The 21081-nt window shown below is 33.0% G+C and overlaps 2 protein-coding genes across 2 annotated transcripts; both read right to left on the reverse strand.

Annotated features, from left to right (window-relative positions):
- Positions 1 to 7364: 7364 nt before the first annotated feature.
- LOC134716201 (universal stress protein YxiE-like) lies at positions 7365 to 10825 on the reverse strand. Its single transcript, XM_063579040.1, has 4 exons — positions 10588 to 10825; positions 9030 to 9137; positions 8259 to 8377; positions 7365 to 7766 (listed from the first exon to the last, which is right to left on the reverse strand). Exons 1-4 carry the CDS (start codon positions 10667 to 10669, stop codon positions 7575 to 7577), a joined length of 501 nt encoding a protein of 166 aa, XP_063435110.1. The 5' UTR covers positions 10670 to 10825; the 3' UTR covers positions 7365 to 7574.
- A 2320-nt stretch (positions 10826 to 13145) lies between these two features.
- Positions 13146 to 16315, reverse strand: LOC134714254 (uncharacterized). Its single transcript, XM_063575494.1, has 6 exons — positions 16197 to 16315; positions 15680 to 15785; positions 15068 to 15295; positions 14611 to 14678; positions 13958 to 14039; positions 13146 to 13324 (listed from the first exon to the last, which is right to left on the reverse strand). Exons 1-6 carry the CDS (start codon positions 16268 to 16270, stop codon positions 13250 to 13252), a joined length of 633 nt encoding a protein of 210 aa, XP_063431564.1. The 5' UTR covers positions 16271 to 16315; the 3' UTR covers positions 13146 to 13249.
- Between the last annotated feature and the right edge of the window lie 4766 nt (positions 16316 to 21081).

Here is a 21081-nt window from a genome sequence, read left to right on the forward strand (position 1 = left end):
CCGGCATGCAAAAACCAGGAGAAAACGTCACGACCTACAGGAAGTAGTTAATATTTTTTCATTAAATATTGAATTTCTCCTTTATTACTGCACATATAGCGATAAAACTTTGTGAATATATATATTATGTCATAATGAACATATTTAAACCATAAGTAAAAAATCGTGAATTTTCCCTTTAATCCAATATGTTACACCATAAGGGGTTGGCGCCCACCGCCCCCTCAATACATCTGTTTTTAAATAACGAATAAAAGGATTCGGGATATTTGAAATTTTTTTTTATCAAGAAGTAGTTCCATATTGAATTTTTTTTTGGGTATTTGAAACTTTAATATCGTAAGACAATCAACTTATATAGATCAAGCAAGTTCGAATCATGTTTCTTTTTTATTATATTTAATTTTTCAGAAAATATTGTTTTCGTTTAAATTTAGTTTTGTAAGTTTCCTTTTTGAATCCTGAAATTTAAAAAAAAAAGAATTTTGATATTTTGAAAAGTTTGATCAAAATAAAAATTAAATAAGTCAAAACTTTTGAAATTTTGAATTGATAAGTGTTATAATGACCCTCGCGCCTTACACGTGGTGTATTTATAAATTTTGTAAAGAAATATATATGCCACATACCACACCAACGGTTTAACCAAATGGATTATAGATTTCCATTGAAGAAAGCTTGTTCTCACTAGCTGTTACGAATATCGACAAATAAAGCATTTGTCATAAGATTTAAAATTTCAATTTATTAATACTCTTTAGAGAATTACCGAACAGTACAACACACAACATTTGCCCGACTCCAACGACAAAATCGTCCTTAGGAAACGGAAACCGTCAGTTTCTATGTGGCAAAAATTCAGCAGCACTTGTCGGAGTATGGTAGTCAAGATAGCATAACAAAGATTTACAGACGCCTACGTGATTGAGTTATCCAATGTAAAATTACGATGTGAAAGATGACTATATATATGAATTCCACTTGACGTTTCACAACACCGTTATTTTTTTTCTCAATTGTGACATAACCGAATACATCTGTGTTTTTAATTGCCATTTAAATCCGACTAGTGTGACTGGTAAAGCCAGGACTTGAACACCATGCAGAGTTTACACATGGGACCAGTGTTGCTCAATCTGGAATTTTCTTAGTATTGTTTGTTTGTTTGTTTTTCGTCGTTTTTCCATGGTGTTGTCCGTTTTTCTTTGAGTAACATTTTTTTAATTTCCTTTTTGATATACATGTATACCTTTTTTATATACATGTATGTATCCCTTTATTCCATACCATTGATACTTCAATACATTGAAGGCAGGTATCGATCAATATTACAGTTAAACATAGAAACATCTTTAAGAAGAAATGAAGGAAAATATATAACTCAAGATACATATCTTAAAGAGAGAGATGACTTTTATTCTTTATTAAACTAAAATAGCTTCATAAACATTCATTTTTTTTCTGGAAAGGAGGTTGCATGTATGTTTGCTGAAGAACAACAAAATACAAATGGATAAACATCTAAATGTGAACATTCAGCGAATTTGAATTACTCTCCATAATTGTACGTCAAGTAGCATGTCGTTCATATGTTCATCACATGTAAAACTAGAGGCTCTAAAGAGCCTGTGTCGCTCATCTTGGTCTATGTGAATATTAAACAAAGGAAGCAGATGTATTCATGACAAAATTGTGTTTTGGTGATGGTGATGTGTTTGTACATCTTACTTTACTTATCAGTCTTGCTGCTTACAATTATCTCTATCTATAATGAACTTGGTCCAGTAGTTTCAGTGGAATATATATGTTAATAAAAATTTACAAATTTTATGAAAATTGTTAAAAATTGACTATAAAGGACAATAACTCCTTAGGGGGTCAATTAACCATTTCGGTCATGTTGACTTATTTGTAAATCTTACTTTGCTGAACATTTTTGCTGTTTAAAGTTTATCTTAAAAAGACTTTATCTATAATAATATTCAAAATAACCAAAAACAGCAAAATTTCCTTAAAATTACCAATTCAGGGGCAGCAACCCAACAACAGGTTGTCCTATTTGTCTGAAAATTACAGGGCAGATAGATCTTGATCTGATTAACAATTTTATCCCGTGTCAGATTTGCTCTAAATGCTTTGGTTTTTGAGTTATAAGCCAAAAACTGCATTTTACCCCTATGTTCTATTTTTAGCCATTGGTTGACTGGGTCACGCCACACATTTTTAAAACTAGATACCCCAAAGATGATTGTTGCCAAGTTTAGATTAATTTGGCCAAGTAGTTTCAGAGGAGAAGATTTTTGTAAAAGATAACTAAGATTTACGAAAAATGGTTAAAAATTGACTATAAAGGGCAATAACTCCTGAAGGAGGCAACTGACCATTTCGGTCATGTCGACTTATTTGTAAATCTTACTTTGCTCAACATTATTGCTGTTTACAGTTTATCTCTATCTATAATAATAATCAAGATAATAACCAAAAACATCAAAATTTCCTTAAAATTACCAATTCAGGGGCAGCAACCCAACAACGGGTTGTTTGATTCGTCTGAAAATTTCAGGACGGATAAATCTTCACCTTATGAACAATTTTACCCTTGTCAGATTTACTCTAAATGCTTTGGTTTTTGAGTTATAAGCCAAAAACTGCATTTTACCCCTATGTTCTATTTTTAGCCATGGCGGCCATCTTGGATGGTTGACCGGGTCACGCAACACATTTTATAAACTAAATACCCCAATGATGATTGTGGCCAAGTTTGGTTTAATTTGGCTCAGTAGTTTCAGAGGAGAATATTTTTGTAAAAGATAACTAAGATTTACGAAAAATAGATAAAAATTGACTATAAAGGGCAATAACTCCTGAAGGAGGCAACTGACCATTTTGGACATGTTGACTTATTTGTTAATCTTACTTTGCTGAACATTATTGCTGTTTACAGTTTATCTCTATCTATAATAATATTCAAGATAATAACCAAAAACATCAAAATTTCCTTAAAATTACCAATTCAGGGGCAGCAACCCAACAACGGGTTGTTCGATTCGTCTGAAAATTTCAGGGCATATAGATCTTGACCTCATAAACAATTTTACCCCATGTCAGATTTGCTCTAAATGCTTTGGTTTTTGAGTTATAAGCCAAAAACTGCATTTTACCCCTATGTTCTATTTTTAGCCGTGGCAGCCATCTTGGATGGTTGACCGGGTCACGCCACACATTTTTTAAACTAGATACCCCAATGATGATTGTGGCCAAGTTTGGTTTAATTTGGCCCAGTAGTTTCAGAGGAGAAGATTTTTCTAAAAGCTAACGACGACGGACGACGGACGACGAACGACGGACGACGACGCCGGACGCCAAGTGATGGGAAAAGCTCACTTGGCCCTTTGGGCCAGGTGAGCTAAAAAAATCAGATATTCTTTTCAAGTAGTCATAAAATAAAACGAAAAAGCGAGAACAGAGTTGTGGCCTCGACAACCTGAGCATGTCGAAGGTAATTTGCGACACGTATATTCTGTAAAGATTGCTTATCGATTCACGGCGTAGTTTGAAGAAAGGAGTTAACTCTAAATTACCATAGACACAACATTATAGTCCAATCTTGCTTGTAGGTTGCAATCATCTACGATTAATTCTGTATGCAGCAACCATCTACAATTTTTTTTACTGTAAGCTCTTGAACATTGTACTAAAAGCGACGGTTACATAAACAACTTCAACACTTTCAGCGAGAGTATATTTATGTCTATTTTCCATGTCTCGCACATTGTCAGATGTACAGTAGTCCATTATAATTTTTACTTATGATTCCAAGCTATATGACTTCACGGTATTTAGGCCTCTGATAAACGCAATTGCAGAGTAACATAAAGTACGGACAACCCTCGTAAGTATACCTATAATGAATGGGGAACTTTAACAGGTATACAAAAGAGTTAAATTAGACTTAATTTTCATTGTTTTACCCTGAAACGTATTTGTTGTTGTTCAAAATGTGTGGTATAGGTAAAGCCCCAGTCACACTTTCATGCTTCAAGTGCTACGTTTTACTACATTTTGAAAGCGTAGCGAAACGGGAATATACGTAACGAAGCAGTCGGAAAGCAAGCCCTTAGAAACGACCGTTGTTGCTACTTTCTTAAGACAACAATGGGACTGATATTAAAACCCGCCATTCTGAAATTGCGTTAATTTCGCGGAATATTTTTTTGTCGCCAATTTGGAAGTTTATCTTTTTTTCAGTTTCCTACTTGCCATTAGGGTCTGAAATAGATTTATTTCGATTTGTTAAGCATAGATTTTATTATCAAAAGGAAAACAATTTCTCAAACATGTCAAATTCATTTATGGCCGTCTTTTAACGATCCCGTGGTGCTGTTGATCGTCGTTTAAAATTATTTTCTTCTATTTGACACAGATAAACAAAGACTACATGTACAAACAATTATTAATACGTAGCCTATCTCAAAATTAAAAAAAAAGCATCAAGTATAACGTTCTATCTGACACCCCTTTGGAAACCCCGTTTGAAATAAATTCCAAAAGAAAGACATTTTTTGACATTGTAGTTTTTCGGTCTTACACATCGACGTCACCTTGCATCTGAACACAGTCAATGTACACACATGTTTGTTTGAAAAAGTAATGGCGAGATCAGCTGTGAATATTTGACTGGATTTATTATTCTCTTTAAGTCAGTGAAATGTACGACTTAACTAAAAACAAGGTAAGGAAATCTTATACTGTCTTTGCACAACCTTAACTGCTTTAGATGACTTACATAAAACTCATTCGTTGTTTATAATAATATATATTTTTTTGGGATAAAGGAATCCTGCAAAACTGCCAAAAGTTAATGAATAAGTAGTGTTCTAAATTTGAACTTATTCAGCCATTAATCATTTGAGTGTCTGGTGGGGTAGGGGTTGGTGGCTATTGATTGTTTTGGAAAAAAATTGTTTGCAATTTTTGGATTTAAAAAATAATTTGTCTTTGACCCTGAGAAAAAAAAATGTTTGTTTTACCCTCAGCTGCTATTAAATTAAATGCTAAAATTGAAAGAGAAGAATTGTTTTCAACTTGTCTGGGAAAAAAAAACATAGTTCCCTCCTCCCTGGTTGCTGCCTTAAAACAATCACACTCAGAGTATCATTTTAATTAATCTTATTCAAAGCATTATCCTACTGACAGTGACATGAAGTGTGACTTAGTTTTGACTTATGATCTAAAACATAATTGTTGACTTAGCCCCCAGAAACTGCTCTGAAATACTTTGGTCTTTTGTGGATAGTTGTCTCATTGGCAATCATACCACATCTTTTTTTTTTATATTTTATATAAAAAATAAAAATGCATAGTTTTTTTTTAATGTTATTATTTTTTTCAAAAAGATAAAGAAAAATATATCTGAGTCAATTTTGTCTAATTTATTTCCAAGTTTATGAAAAGCATCATTCATTTATTGCTGTTTAGTGTGTTATTTTAATAATTTGAGTCCATTCATTTATGATTAGAACTATAACTTGCATGAAGTTTGTTCATACACAAATTGCAAACTAATTTTCCTTTTATCTAAAATAATGAAGATTTTACATTCAGAATACTTTCATTATAATCTATTTTATGTTTAAATGAAAAAGGTAGGACCAGGTATCAGTATCCTGTTTTATATCATCTTAATCCTGTCTTGTCAGATCAATTATTCATGAATATTTTGACTACTCCTCGTATTAATTGAGTAGAAATTTATTTCTGTGTAGAAAGAATTTGGTTACAGCAGTAAAAATACTTACCAAAACATAAAAATTAAATTAACCCTTGGAATATTAAATTGATATTAAATTATTATGGCACAAAGACCACATAGGGACACATAGGGCCTATTTCACTGGGACTGAGTTCTGAAAAGTGATAAAAAGTGTTTCTCTATTTTTTTACAGTATCAAAATATATTTAATAAGATAATTTTAATAATATCCACATGTAAATAACAGCATATGGTGCTTGATATAACAATAGTTTGTTTATGATAGTGTCAAACAAAGGGACGTAACTCGTGAATTACCGTCGGCCCCGCTTCGTCAGAAATATCGACACATCTAACTGGCACATTTGTGTATCTTAGCATATCAACTGGCACAAATTTGACATATGATAGTCCAAGTTATGTTACATAACATAATTTAAATTCAGCATAGCTTCCCGAGAAGTTAAGAAAGAAATTTAGGATTTTAATTTTCTGTGACCAATTTTTTTCGTCAACACCTTGACTTTGAAGACACATTTGAGAGAAAAAAATGAGTGTAATCCATAAATGAGTTGATTTATATATTTCTTATATACTCAAGAATGTTCACTTTAAAGGAAATTAGTTTTAATTCATGCAAAGTACTACAAATTCCAAAAAACGGGCTTAACTTTTTTTGGTAAAAATATGCCCATATATGGTAATCACATGACGTCCATTGTTGCTTTAAGAAATGGGGTCAAACCGGGGTCAGCTTTCCGACTGGAAGGGTTCAAGCGTATCGAAACGTGATCATGTGTTCAACACGGGACATGTCCCGTAAGTTTTGAAAATTCAACAACAAACGTAGCGAAAATTGAAACGAAGTAGAAACAAATACGTATCAAAGTTTAGCTTAGCGGAACGTAACAAAACGTACTTACTATGAAACGTCGCATGATACTGGTGTCACCTAATGTTACACACCTAAAGACGTTAGCCAAAATAAAAACGTTAGATTGCACTTTTTTTAGATGACCATCTTACTTTAACGAGTTTTATGACCGTAATACCGTAAGAACTTTAGATTCACGCATTTCTTAGATAATAGATACTGCACTTTTTATATTAACAAATTAAACATAAAAAAAAATGAATTCAATTCAAACCATTTGTATATTTCATTTTTATTACAAAAGTAATCGGTTTCTTTTTGATACTCTAAACGCAATGCAATGCACACATTTATACACTCAAAATGGCTAGGACTACGGTATATCTAGCATGGTAGTTTCATTCAGTTCTGCACAAATATATACTAGAGAATCACCGGGAACAATAGCTGTTTTCTTTTTTGTTAATTTGTATTAAAGCGGATAGGCCCTTGATCATACTATTATAAAGTCCAGAAAACACGTCAGTTCTGCAAGGAAAAATCTAGACCCCTCCAAGGACTTTGTACAGCTTTTACCTACAATATTTATAGTTTTCTTAACAAGCAAAATATACTTCAAAATCCACTTTTACATGCTTCATGGTTCGATAATGTAAATTTTCAATAATTTCTTTGTGAAAGAAATCGATGAAATGTCAAATAGCAAACACGAAAGGCAGAGACAGCAAAACTTAAATGTAAGAGAAAAATGAACATTTATTACAATTAAAAAAGCCTCAGAGTATTAATGTTGCGTATCTTTTGGAATGACTTTCTATTTAGAAATAACACTTTTGATCATTTTTAGATTTGAAAACTTAAACAAATCTCAGTCACTGGTCCCGTTGACATTCTTTGCAAAGATAACTGATTGTCAGATTATCAATGGAGATGCAAACTAAAATGGCGTCACCCACGATATACAAGTACTGGAACAGTTGCATGATGTAATATGTAGTCACTGACACTTCCTAGAATTGTCCGTCTGACAGCCCCAAGTCCACGACTTCCTAGAACAATCAATGACGCTTTACATTCCTCAGCAGTCGTTACTATTTTATGACCCGGGTCTCCTTGCACACGTATCACTTTACCTTCAATCTGAAATCAACAATTTTGAAACATTTTAGTACAGCAAAAACGTGAACATTTTTACTCCTAGTGACATTGAAAGCGGACTAAACGACTGGTCTGCCCCGATATTTTTTTGTTGGTCAATATGAAAAATTGAATGCTCCACTTCTATGTTAAGTACTGTTCCATGAAATTATCAAAATTTTCGTGTTTATGTTTCACACATCAGATTTTTTCTTTCTCGATACTCAACCAAAGAACTTAGAAATGATCACATTCAACATAATTTGAAAGCCATTTATGATAAAAATCGTATTGGAAATATATTATTTGAATAGAAAAAAATATCCGTTTTACTTATGTATCCAACCAATAGTGTAAAAATTTCAGAGCCAAATTAAAAATATTGAGGTGTCATGATTTTTTGACCCTTTACAGTACTTAATATTTTAATATAACGAGGATACTGAAAATATACAACTTCTATTAATTCAATGTAATATTTTTCTTAAAACTTACCTCATATTTCTTAAGTAGTTCTTCAAGTTGACTGCATAGTTTAACTGCATCGTTTGTTTCTTTTTGGAATGCTTTTTCTATAGCTTGCAAGTTAAGAGATTGGAAAGAAGAGAATAAAACTGAAAAGAACAAAAGTAGAAGATAAACGGTTTTAAAGGCTACCCTATGCACTATTCTTATGAAAATCATAGAACAACTTCTGCAATCAAAAATACGAAAATCAATCATTCACAGTTGGCAGATGAATAAATTTCATAACTCGGCTTGGATTTTAAACCTATAATTTCTAGTATGTTTGTCACAATCAAATTTCTAAGAAACTTTTTGTGCGATTATCACGATTGTGAAGAAAAACAGACAATAAAGTTGAAAAAAATGCGATTCCCAAGTTTTCAACAAAAATACCAGGCTTTTGATTTTGTCCACCAGACGTTTCGTCTACAAAAGTCTCGTCAATGACGCTCGAATAAAAAAATACGATCAGAGCTCTTGGGATTACATTGGTGTCTCGGGTTGAAACCGATGCGATATTGAAATCGCCACATGAATTTCTATATTTCAAATGTCATAATCAATTAAGAAATTTTTACAGAATTGTGTGATAACTAAGATAAACTTGTGGAACTATTGTTATGGCGACCTTAACATGACTGTTCAACATCCTGTCACAGAAAATAAAATTCCTGGTGATAAGCACATCTTTATTTAGTATATATATGTACTGACACCCGCTTTATATAGATATACTGACAAATGGATTAGCATACTAACCTCCCATTGTCATGTGCTCTGTACATCCCATGGCATGATTGGCTGTATGGTGTAAACAATGAATTACCAGAACTTCGTCGTCTTTTCTATAAATATTCTTTGAAAACCCTGAAAAATCGTTAAACTTACTTTTTTATTTGTCCTTTGCCATATTGCTATTACTATACTTTTTGTATATGTAGTAGCTGCATGATTTTAATATAATCATGTCTTTCCCAGTGGCAGATCTAGGAATTTTCATAAATGGGGACCCACTTACTGACCTAAGAGGGGGCCCGCTCCAGTCTCGCTTCAGTGATTCCCTATATAAGCAACCCATTTTTTTTCCAAAAAGGGGGAGGGGACCGGGCCCCCCCTGGGCCCCCTAAATCCGCCTCTGTTTCCTGTTGTTATACGGATTCAAATATTTTGCTAGTTTTTTTGGCAATGTAAACAATTGGCCGAATTTTAATAGTCGGATTTTTTAAGAGAGTTTCTGGTAATCCCGATTTTTGTAGAGGATTGTATTATGATGACATGAATATTAACTAAAAATGTACTGATAGAAAACGAATTCAAAATTACACTATCCGAGTAATATATATGTTTGAAAAAAATCATCAAGAGTATATCCTGGGTCCGCTCATGTAGCCGTTAAAAAACCAACAACAGTGAATTTCCAGTATAGAGGGGGAGGACAGGGGGTACCCTTCTCCCTTCTCTCACCCCTATTCTCCTTTCTCCTACCCCTCTTCTCCTTTCTCCTATCCCTCTTCTTCTTATTTTTTTTTTTTATTTACCGGAAAAAAAGAGATATTTTATTTTTTCATATTTTATTTTTTTCTCGAACCTTTTCTCCTTTCTCCCAGCCTCCATCTCCTTTCTCCTTTATCCCACCCACTTTCTCCTTTCTCCTATCCCCTTTCTCCCCGTCTCCCTTACCCCTGTCCCCCTCAGTATATACACAAGATAATAGGACGTGCCGCTAGAATAGCTAGGTCACCTTGTCAAACTTAAAAATAGACGAATAAGTTGGGAAATTGAAAGAAATATATATGGCCAATAAAGTTCCTCTAACTTCTTCGTCTGTAATCTTTCTTGGTGTTCCCGGCATCCGACAGCCGTTAAACTTTAACTGCAAATTAGACATACGTCGGTCATTATAATAATGTAATTTTCTCAGTACACAAACATGACAAATAAACCTGTTTTATTTACTAAACATTAAAATATTACAGTATGAAAGTATGACGAAATGCATTTGTAAAATATTTATCCCAATTTTGAATAATATTTGATAAAGATCAACATGCAATCTCACTAAATTACAAGTACATTCTAAAGCCCAAGTCAAGTTAATGTAAAGACTGTAAACGGCTTTCCTTACTTTTGTGATGTGTATTGTTGTATTTATAGATCCATGTCAAAGCCAAGGTCACTAGAATCAAGGAGAATATATGCTTCAACAATAAAGGCATTTGAATTGATCGATTACTGATCAATACACAAGAAACGATGCATAAAGTGATAAAGACTAAGTAGTGATACAGAGAACTGACAAAAGAGCACTGAAACTCACATTGCAAGGCCGATTCTGCTTCGGTGCTACCATCCATCGCCAAAACAACAACTCTTTTCTGCGCCGAATTTTCTTCATCCATTTTATTTTGTATTGAGCAATCGGCTCAGTGAACTTTACAAACGGGATATTCAATATATCAGTTATATGCTATCTATGGCAAGCAACCCTTGTCACCGTATCGTTGATATTTTGATGTACTATATATGATGGACTGATTTATGTGCTTTCCAGTTATAATTGACTTAACATACTAAACAGATTTCTAAATAGAAAACTCTTTAGAAGTCTATATATACAAATATGAACAATAAGTGTAGTTTACTTCCGGGTGGGGTGAAATAAGAAAATACAGACAATTTTTAGCGTGTTCTACGATACTGACAAATATTCCATTATATGTATTGACCACCGAAATCTGTTTTCAAATGCTAAACCAATCTGTTATCGTTTTAAAAAGGGGAGAAAATATAACAAAAATGCCTAATAAAGCTACACACCTTATCCTGCACATGCTCCAAGAACACTACATTGATTGAAAACAAATCAAATGTTTTAAAGAAACATCCGACAATACGTGCAATGTATTGCCAATAAAATTGGAAAATATGCTAAACCGAGGAATTAGTTATCAGCATTCTGGAATTTCCATTTGCATTTGTTGAATTTGTAGGTATTCTATTTCAACAAATTGTCGGCATTCCTATGGGAACGAGCTATACACCTCTCCTTGTCGACCTCTTCTTATTTTCACGATCCGGAGTTCCTTCAGACTTTTAATTGTGTCAAAAACAAGAAGACTACAAAAGCTAGATCATTAATTTTCCATTTAGATATATTGATGATGTTCTTTTCATTATAATCCAAACTTTTCTGATTGGGTTTCATAAGTATATTCTCCGGGAGCAGAACCTAAAGAAACAACACACATAGTTTCAACCGCCTCAGGTTTAGACTTATACGATGGGCCATCTTATACCGCGAATTTGGCATACTAATAAGCGGTCATCTTAATTAATAGTTCCAAAATATATGACAAACGAAAAGATTTTGATTTTGAAATAATAACACACCCTTTCCAGAAAAAAACCTCCTTATCAGCAATTCACCAAATTAACCTGCATTTCAGATTATCAAGTTTGTCCCCAGCTTTTCGGTATTCAAGACATTGCAGACACTACTCAGACAAATGTAAAACGTCATGATTGTTTGAGCAGAAAGTTGATAAACCATGGCCACGTCTCGTCCTTTTCATAAACTTGTTCATCAGAGAGGCTTACTGCTGATAAAGAAGCTGTAAACCCTAGATTTTTAAACGGTGAAGTTAAAATCATCCATTCGCACAAACATGTGACGGACGAAGGCGTTGCCAGTTTGTTTTATGCGTTTGAATCATCAACAGATATGTTTCTCTTAAATAGCAAAAATGACCGGGTCGCTTATACATGCATGTAGGATTTTGATATCTTATTGTCATTTGCCATTTATAACTTGAAGGTCAATGTCTATGATTCCTCTGTGATAAGAAGAAAAGAAAATTGTTTTAAAACTCATGGACTTGAAGTAACTGCATGGTGTGCCCGAGAATTTTTCTGAGTATTGAATGATTCATGGTGAGGGAACATACTGTCCAGAAACGTCATTCGTCTACCATTATATAAGTCCCTGTTGGAAAAACAATGAGATACGTTGTATTATAAAATTTTATGCTCCACCTAGGGGTATGTTTTGTGGTCTGTTCGTTTATTTGTCCGTCTGTGCCGCTTCAGGTTTAAGTTTTTGGTCAAGGTAGTTTTTGGTGAAGTTGGTGACCAATCACTTAAAAATTGGTACACAAGTTCCCGATGATATGATCTTTCTAATTTAAATACCAAATTAGAGATTTTACCCATATTTCACGGTCCACTGAAGATAGGACAGTTTGAGTTGGGCTATGTGTTCTATAGACACATTCTTAAAAATAAATTTGATAAAAGAAATGCGGAATGTGTCAAAGCGACAACAACCCGAACATAGAGCAGACAACAACTGTTTGTATTTGATTTAAAATGAATGAGAAATGTTTTGATTGTTGTACACAGTTTCTCCACCATGAAGGTATGACAACATAGCTCCATGTACACTAAAACAATGTAACAGTTAACCATCTCAAACGAGTCACCAATGCGGCTTTCATTTGTTGCTGCCAGACCAACATTATACTAGTATGAGGATTAAAAGCCTACATATTCCGGTCGGTTCGATTCTTATAAAGTGCCTTGTGGTGTTTTCGGCTACACTTTGATCGGGTTGTTGTCTCGCTGACACATTATTCCTGGTTTCCATTTCAATTTTATTTCCTGAAAACACTGAACAAAATGAAGCCAAAAATGTCAGATATGTTTTGTATGTTATGACTTTGGTTATGATAAAAGGCTGTCTTTCGACACCTTGGAAAACATAAATCAATGTTCGAGATTTATTCTCCTTTGATTCTCTATTTGTTTGCATGGTTTTGTTTCTCTCATTCGATCTCTCGATAAGCTGCTCAATTTGAAATGACAAATTCTAAAAATATATTCTAAAAATATATTAATATTTATTCCGTAAAACATGCATAAATAAAACAATCACAAAAATCATTTAAAAACATGTATATTGTATATGATGATCCACTATGTCTTTATCTCCGGAATTCTCGATTGATTAGTTCAAAATTGGGTAACTTTGCATAGCATCCATTCTTTTCATTAAACTCCTAAAAAAAGATTGTAATAATGAAAGAAAAATTGAAAGAAAAAAAATATTTGGAGATTGAAAAAACCAAAAGTACTTTGATTGATACATTTCGATAATTTATTTGCACCTTTAGCCAATATCTCATTTCACTTCAGAGAAATGTGTTTCTTTCTAATTTCAAACAGGCACTCGTGGTGTTAAATAATCCTTATTTTAAGCAGCGGACCTTTAGTCCTGATTTTCACCCCTGACAAACAACTATTTACAGAACCTATAGCTCAGTATTGTACCAATTAATCCTAGTTTTTAGTCGCAAGTATACCTGAACTTTAACTAGTGTTTAAGGAAGCAACAATCAATCAATATTGCCAATTCCATTTATTATATTATAGAAGCTTATAAATATAAACCTGTATGTGCTTTGTTCATTGTTCAATGCCGTACGGTAACATATAGTTGTTAATTTCTGTGTTTTTTGCCTTATGTGAAGAGTTGGTTAATTAGAAATCATTCAACATCTTCTTTTTTTATTTTTAAAAGCTCTTGTAATGATCTACCTCGAAGTGGCATTGGTTTGCAAATAAATAATAAACGCAGTAAACTGCACAATAAAATGTCCATATATGCTGATAGAAAGAGTAAATAAACTAACCTTAGGCACGATAAACTGGTATTTACTACTCATTCTTTGTACAATAGTTTGGATTGGGATGATTGAGTGTATCCTACTTGTACTACAATGAAATGAACATATTGTTGTTAAAACATGTTTTTTTTATTTATATAGTACCAATACGGTTTGTGTGAATTTTCCATGATATTATGTTTCACTACTAGTATGTTCTTTCCCCTTTTTTCTATATATTCCCCTATTACTTTAAAAGTCTAATCTCTATTTCTCTTTTTTAACTTCAAAATTTTCCTCCAATTTATTTTCTTTCATGTAGTGTTGACTGTGTTGAGCATTCAAGCTTTCTTCTATAAAGATTTTATGTCGTAAACGCTTGAGTGTAAACGCTTTTGAAGATACTTTATTTGAATTAGTTGACCAATTAGATCTAAATGCTTTCTTTTATGACTATTTTTCTACAGCATATCGTGTTTGTATTAATCCCAATATTTGTTGTTCCAAACTTTTAAAACTTTTGTTGTTTTTTTGTCAGTGATGCTTTGCAGGAAAACGAATTGTTAAATAACAGCTTCAGGAAAAATGCAAGCGATAGCCAACAAATAAAAAGACTATATTTCATGCCAACATACTAAATGGTTGGCTGGGATCAGTTCATTCATATGTATTTTACTTACATTGGTGTTGAAGTTCGTGTTCTTTCATTTACTTGAAATTCAATCATTTCGACTATATCCTGTTCCAGCTTAAAAAAAAAAAAAAAAAAATTAAAAAGAACAACTGTGACTTAAAATGGAAATTACATTTATCTATGCAGCATCTCTTACCTAACCTTGAACTTTTACACTGTAAAGACCTAGATCTTACTCTGTCTTACTCTGTCCTCTGCAGATATGCTAAACAATAATTATTTTCGTCCCCTTAATATTATCCGGCATCAAAATATGTCTTACATTTTTCAATGGTAGTTCAGTAAATAGCAAACGCCCTTTTTGGTTGTGGACGTTCTGGAGTTTTAGATATCTTTCTCTGCACATAAGCGCTAATTAATTATTATGTATATCTTAGTTCCATGTTAAGTTGAATAAAAGTGCGTTTTTGTGTCTGCTTTGTATTGTAAAGTTGCATATTTACCTTTCTGACAGAAGATCTGATCCTGGACTCTTGTTCCAGAAGAATCTGGTACTTTTGTTCCGTCCCTTTTGCTTGCTTTAATGTTTCTTGAAGATGTTTCTTAACTTTATTAATTGCTTTTTGTGTTGTGCGTTCTTCATGCGCACTTAAATTTTCATCTATGTAATCATTTGTCTTCTTTGAAGTAAGCAACTTGTATGTAACTTTTCTGTTGGCAAGCCAACACACCTGAAATGTTATTTTATTCAAATTTAAGAAATAAGGCTTTCTCAGAGCTAACTCAACTGATAATTATATTTGAAGCATAGCCAATTGTTCTATTTCACATACATTTTTAAAAGAATATTTGTCAGAGGTCAAGCCATTTGATGAATGTTGAGGTTCCTATCTTAGGTACACTTACGTCTGTCCTTATTAATATCCGAGGTTTCGTTGGGGGGGGGGGGGGGGGGGTCGATCTTCCAATTTACTTGTTAATAATAACTCTTTAAGTGGTTTCATTTGACAACCCCTTTTTTTCAATTTCCTTTCTGTTTTTTTTTTCATATTTTCTCACACAATTTTTTTACTATTTTTCATTGGGAGGGGTCTGATGTGAATTATGATTGTTACCTTTTGCTGATCCTGCAATTTCTTGTAAATTTGATTGTGTTTTTTAATATCCTTTTCCATTTTTTTGATTTTCATTTCACATTGCTTGATACTCTTCTTGTCAAACCTACAACAAAGAATGTAAGCACATTTTTATAACATGAATTGACGAAATTGTTGATTTCTATCAATTTCTTTTAAAATTACCTAATCATAATATAAATGCAAGAAGATAACGATGGTACGTTTGTCAAATGAGAAAACTATCCACCAAAGTTCAACCGTGAGGCCTTCAACTATGAGGAAAAAACATAAAGCGGCTTTAAAATGCCCGACATGAAAATAGGAAACAATTCAATAAGAAATCTCCCGACCTAATTTGTAAATAAACAGTTTACAAAAAAAACCCAACCAATTAACCTTGTATGGTTGAAAAGATTTTATAAATCCCGACCATCTCGAAAACAAAGAATTTACAGCTCACAAACTAAATTTATTTCTTAACTTTACTACTAACTTGATTCTTAAAAATACTTACATTCCATTAAAAAAATTATTTATTCCGTACATCCTTGGAATATATATGGTCATTGTGACACATGTGGCCTCCATTTCTTTTAGGTTTCTCTGCTAAAATGTGCTGAAACTTTGTGTGTATTTCTTTTCACGTCGTTGTGAAGGAAAGAAGAGAATGATGGGAAGGGCCGACGTCACAATAAAGACGTCTTCGAGTTTTACGAACGACGTCAAAAGCCCCCCCCCCCCCCCCCCATCACACACCTCTCAGTGAAAATAGACTGTTGAACCAAATTATTTGGTACACTACAAGTTGCAATGAAAGTGACAAAGCTCATTTTAAAAATAGGAAGATTTGGCATAACTGCTAATGAGACAATCACCACCAGAGACCAAAGGACAGAGTAGTTGACAACTAAGAGACACCGTACGACCTTCAATCATGTGTATAACCAATACCGCATAGTCAGCTATCAAAAGCCCCAAAATGAATAATGTAAGACAATGAAGTTGATTTTTAAAAGCGATAATGAAAATTCGTATGGCCTTCATGATGGTGAGTGAAGAAACCCATTAAAACACTGAATACCATCGGCAAAGCGTTAATTGTATGTACAAATCACGAAACATCCGTTGGTTGGCCTGTAGGCCTATATCTTCAAAACTAAAATACGGTGATACAAAACTATTAAAGGGGCATTAGATGTCGAATACATATTCATCGATTTGACAGAGATTCATGTGGTTGCACCTTAAGCGCTTATTCTTTTTAAGTCAATTCAAGGGCATTATTTTTTCGGCCTGTGCGTCCGCTCGATCGTGACGTCTGTCCCGATTCAGGTTAAAGTTTGGGGGTCAAGGTAGTTTTTGATGAAGTTGAAGTCCAATCCACTTGAAACTTAGTACACATGTTTCCTATGATATGATCTTTGTAAATTTATAATGTCCAATAAACATTGAAAATGATAGTATGAGTAGGGCATCCATGTAATATGGACAATTGTTGCTAGTAACTTATTCTACAGCACTCTTAACTGTAAAGGTGATGATCCAGATGATATGTCTTCTTTCTACACTCATTTAAGTACAAACACTCCTATAAAATATGTTTGCACAGTACCCCGATTTCAAGATATCCTGAATTCTTTAATTTGAATTCAGAAGACTGGTACAAATCGATTTAAGGATTTCCTTAGGGAGCTACCATTTGATTTTTAGGGGGGGGTGGCTAGGATGAAATTCGAAAAAATAGGCAGGACAGGAGTTTTGAGTAAAAAAAAAAGTCAGGACGACAATTTAGTTAAAAAAAGTCAGGATAACCTACAAAAAAAGGCAGGACAGAGATTACAGCTAAAAAAATGCAGGACAAAATTTTTCATCCTAGCCTCCCATAAAAATCAAATAGTAGCTCCCTTAATTCGCTTAAGCCTTTCTGGATATTCCTAAATCTGTTTTAGAATATATCTAAAAAGTGACATGTGTAGGTATTGAACTATTCTAGGATAAATCTAAAATTATTTCAGGATATCCAAATATTAGGCTGCTATACACAAAATTAATGTTCAACAAGTGAAACCGTTGCGAGCTACTGCTCACTGATGATACCCCCGCCGCAAGTGGATAATATTAATAGTGTAAAAATATGCAAGTGTTCGGTAAACAGGAAGTTGTGGAGTGATGAATCTGAAAACGCATCACACGGTATAGCTGACTTATATAAATCCTGAAACCAAATTTCAGAAATCCTTGTATTGTAGTTCCTGAGAAAAATGTGACGAAAATTTTCAACTTGGCTATCATGTGTAAAATCATACAAGTGTTCGGTAAACAGGAAGTTGTCAAGTGATCAATCTGAAAACGCATCAAACGGTATAGCTGACTTAGATAAACCAAGAAACCAAATTTCAGAAATCCTTGTATTGTAGTTCCTGAGAAAAATGCGACGAAAAATATTCATGGGACGGACGGACTGACAGACGGACTGACGGAAGGACAGACAGAGGTAAAACAGTATACCCCCTTTTTTAAAGCGGGGGTATAATTACCAAAATTTCAGAGAAGAAACAAATTATTATGGAAAAGTTGAAAACATAAGAAGCATACATAACTTGGAGCAACATATGCACGTAGCTATTTATATGGAATTACGTTTGCTCATGGCTGAAGACATAATTTTGACCTATAGTTTCTTATATGCATGTAATTTAGGATCTTGTGGATTGTTGTCTCATCCAAAATCATACCAATTTTCCCCCATCTTATATTCAAATCTTTCAACACTTTGACTAGATGTCAACATATAGTCCGGCTTAATATCCATCTACATAGGAGCTTACTATTTGGGAAGTTGTTGCCTCAATATCTAGTAACATAATGAACTTGATATTTAGCAACAAATTCGTCAGGTCTAGCAGCATGTGGATTTGGTATCTAGCAACATGTGCGTGTGGTATCTAGCTATATAAACTTACATTACAGTTACTTGATATCAAGCAAGGTACCAGTATGACATTGGTTTTGATATCTAGCAACAAATGGACTTATTGTTATTGGCTTTGAACTAGCTGTCAGTAACTGCAAGTACTCTCAGATTAGTACTTAGTGCCATGATTACCCTACTTAAGTGTCTTTTTATTGTTGGGATATTAAAGTACCCTCACAAGTCCACACTGTGTTTTTATTCGATGTATTTCTATTTGTGTCCATGATCTGATGAGTAAAGCCTTTTGCGACTAAATTTTGTAGTTTGTTCTCATGCTGTACTGTTAATTACACCACTGTCACAGCTTAGGGGATGGATGGGATCCCACTAACATATTTAACCCGCCAAATTCTATATGACTGTGACTGTCACAAGTCAGGAGCGTGTTATTCAGTGGTTGTTGTTTGTTGATGTGTAACATATGGGTTTAACATTCTTTTTTAGTACATTATTTAGGCTGTAAGTTTTTTTCATGTTTGAATTGTTTTACATTTGTAATTTTGGGGCCTTTCACAGCCGACTATGCAGTATGAGATTTGCTCATTGTTGAAGATTGTACTGTTTATTTCTGTGTCATGTGGTCTCTTGTTGAGAGTTGTCTCATTGGCAATCATACAATACCTTCTTTTTGATACTGACATATGGTTTACTTTTACAAATTGTGACTTAATGTAGAGATGCCTTATTGGCACTCATATCACATTTTCTTATATTTATTGATATCTAGCAACACAAGGTAATGCTTATTGATATTTAGCAACACAAGGTAATGATTATTGATATCTAGCAACATGGTAATGATTATTGATATCTAGCAACACATGGTAATGATTATTGATATATAGCCACATGGTAATGATTATTGATATCTAGCAACATGGTAATGATTATTGATATCTAGCAACACATGGTATTGATTATTGATAGCTAGCAACATGGTAATGATTATTGATATCTAGCAACACATGGTAATGATTATTGATATCTAGCAACATGATAATGATTATTGATATCTAGGAACATGGTAATGATTATTAATATCTAGCAACACATGATAATGATTATTGATATCTAGCAACATGGTAATGATTATTGATATCTAGCAACATGGTAATGATTATTAATATCTAGCAACACATGATAATGATTATTGATATCTAGCAACATGATAATGATTATTGATATCTAGAAACACAAGATAATGATTATTGATATCTAGCAACATGGTAATAATTATTGATATCTAGCAACATGATAATGATTATTGATATCTAGGAACACAAGATAATGATTATTGATATCTAGCAACATGGTAATACTTATTGATATCTAGCAACATGATAATGATTATTAATATCTAGCAACATGGTAATGATTATTGATATCCACCAAACACATGATAATGATTATTGATATCTAGCAACATGATGATTATTGATATCTAGCAACATGGTAATGACTATTGATATCTAGCAACATGGTAATGATTATTGATATCTAGGAACACAAGATAATGATTATTGATATCTAGCAACATGGTAATAATTATTGATATCTAGCAACATGATAATGATTATTGATATCTGGCAACATGGTAATGATTATTGATATCTAGCAACATGATAATTATTATTGATATCTAGGAACACAAGATAATGATTATTGATATCTAGCAACATGGTAATGATTATTGATATCTAGCAACATGATAATGATTATTGATATCTAGGAACACAAGATAATGATTATTGATATCTAGCAACATGGTAATACTTATTGATATCTAGCAACATGATAATGATTATTAATATCTAGCAACATGGTAATGATTATTGATATCCAGCAAACACATGATAATGATTATTGATATCTAGCAACATGATGATTATTGATATCTAGCAACATGGTTATGACTATTGATATCTAGCAACATGGTAATGATTATTGATATCTAGCAACATGATAATGATTATTGATATCTAGCAACACATGATAAAGATTATTGATATCTAGCATCATGGTAATGATTATTGATATCTAGCAAACGCATGGTAATGATTATTGATATCTAGGAACACATGATAATGATTATTGATATCTAGCAACACATGATAATGATTATTGATATCTAGCAACATGGTAATAATTATTGATATCTAGCAACACATGGTAATGATTATTGATATCTAGTAACACATGGTAATGATTATTGATATCTAGCATAATGATTACATTTATAAGATGCAAACTATGATATTGATATCAAGCAATATGGTTTTTTTTGCTTAGATACATAGCACCATATAACCTTCACAATATCATCTAGTCACATCCATATATGGACTTGATTTACAGGAATAAATGGTATTGAAATCTTACAACATATAACCCTGATGTCTTAGCAAGGTTTTCCTTGATATTTAGC

The sequence above is a fragment of the Mytilus trossulus genome, chromosome 4 (genome assembly GCF_036588685.1).
Source record: "Mytilus trossulus isolate FHL-02 chromosome 4, PNRI_Mtr1.1.1.hap1, whole genome shotgun sequence".
Classification (NCBI taxonomy): Eukaryota; Metazoa; Mollusca; class Bivalvia; order Mytilida; family Mytilidae; genus Mytilus; species Mytilus trossulus.

What these genes read in the sequence shown, in the direction of transcription:
- LOC134716201 (XM_063579040.1), bottom strand. Translation starts at nt 10,669, where the DNA reads ATGGATGAAGAAAATTCGGCGCAGAAAAGAGTTGTTGTTTTGGCGATG. An exon ending in AGCAGAATCGGCCTTGCAAT is followed by an intron (nt 9,138 to 10,587) that starts GTGAGTTTCAGT and finishes ACGATTTTTCAG; the next exon opens with GGTTTTCAAAGAATATTTAT. An exon ending in AACTACTTAAGAAATATGAG is followed by an intron (nt 7,767 to 8,258) that starts GTAAGTTTTAAG and finishes TGTTGATTTCAG; the next exon opens with ATTGAAGGTAAAGTGATACG.
- LOC134714254 (XM_063575494.1), bottom strand. Translation starts at nt 16,270, where the DNA reads ATGGAGGCCACATGTGTCACAATGACCATATATATTCCAAGGATGTAC. An exon ending in AATAATTTTTTTAATGGAAT is followed by an intron (nt 15,786 to 16,196) that starts GTAAGTATTTTT and finishes TCTTTGTTGTAG; the next exon opens with GTTTGACAAGAAGAGTATCA. An exon ending in ACCAGTTTATCGTGCCTAAG is followed by an intron (nt 13,325 to 13,957) that starts GTTAGTTTATTT and finishes ATCTTTTTTTAG; the next exon opens with GAGTTTAATGAAAAGAATGG.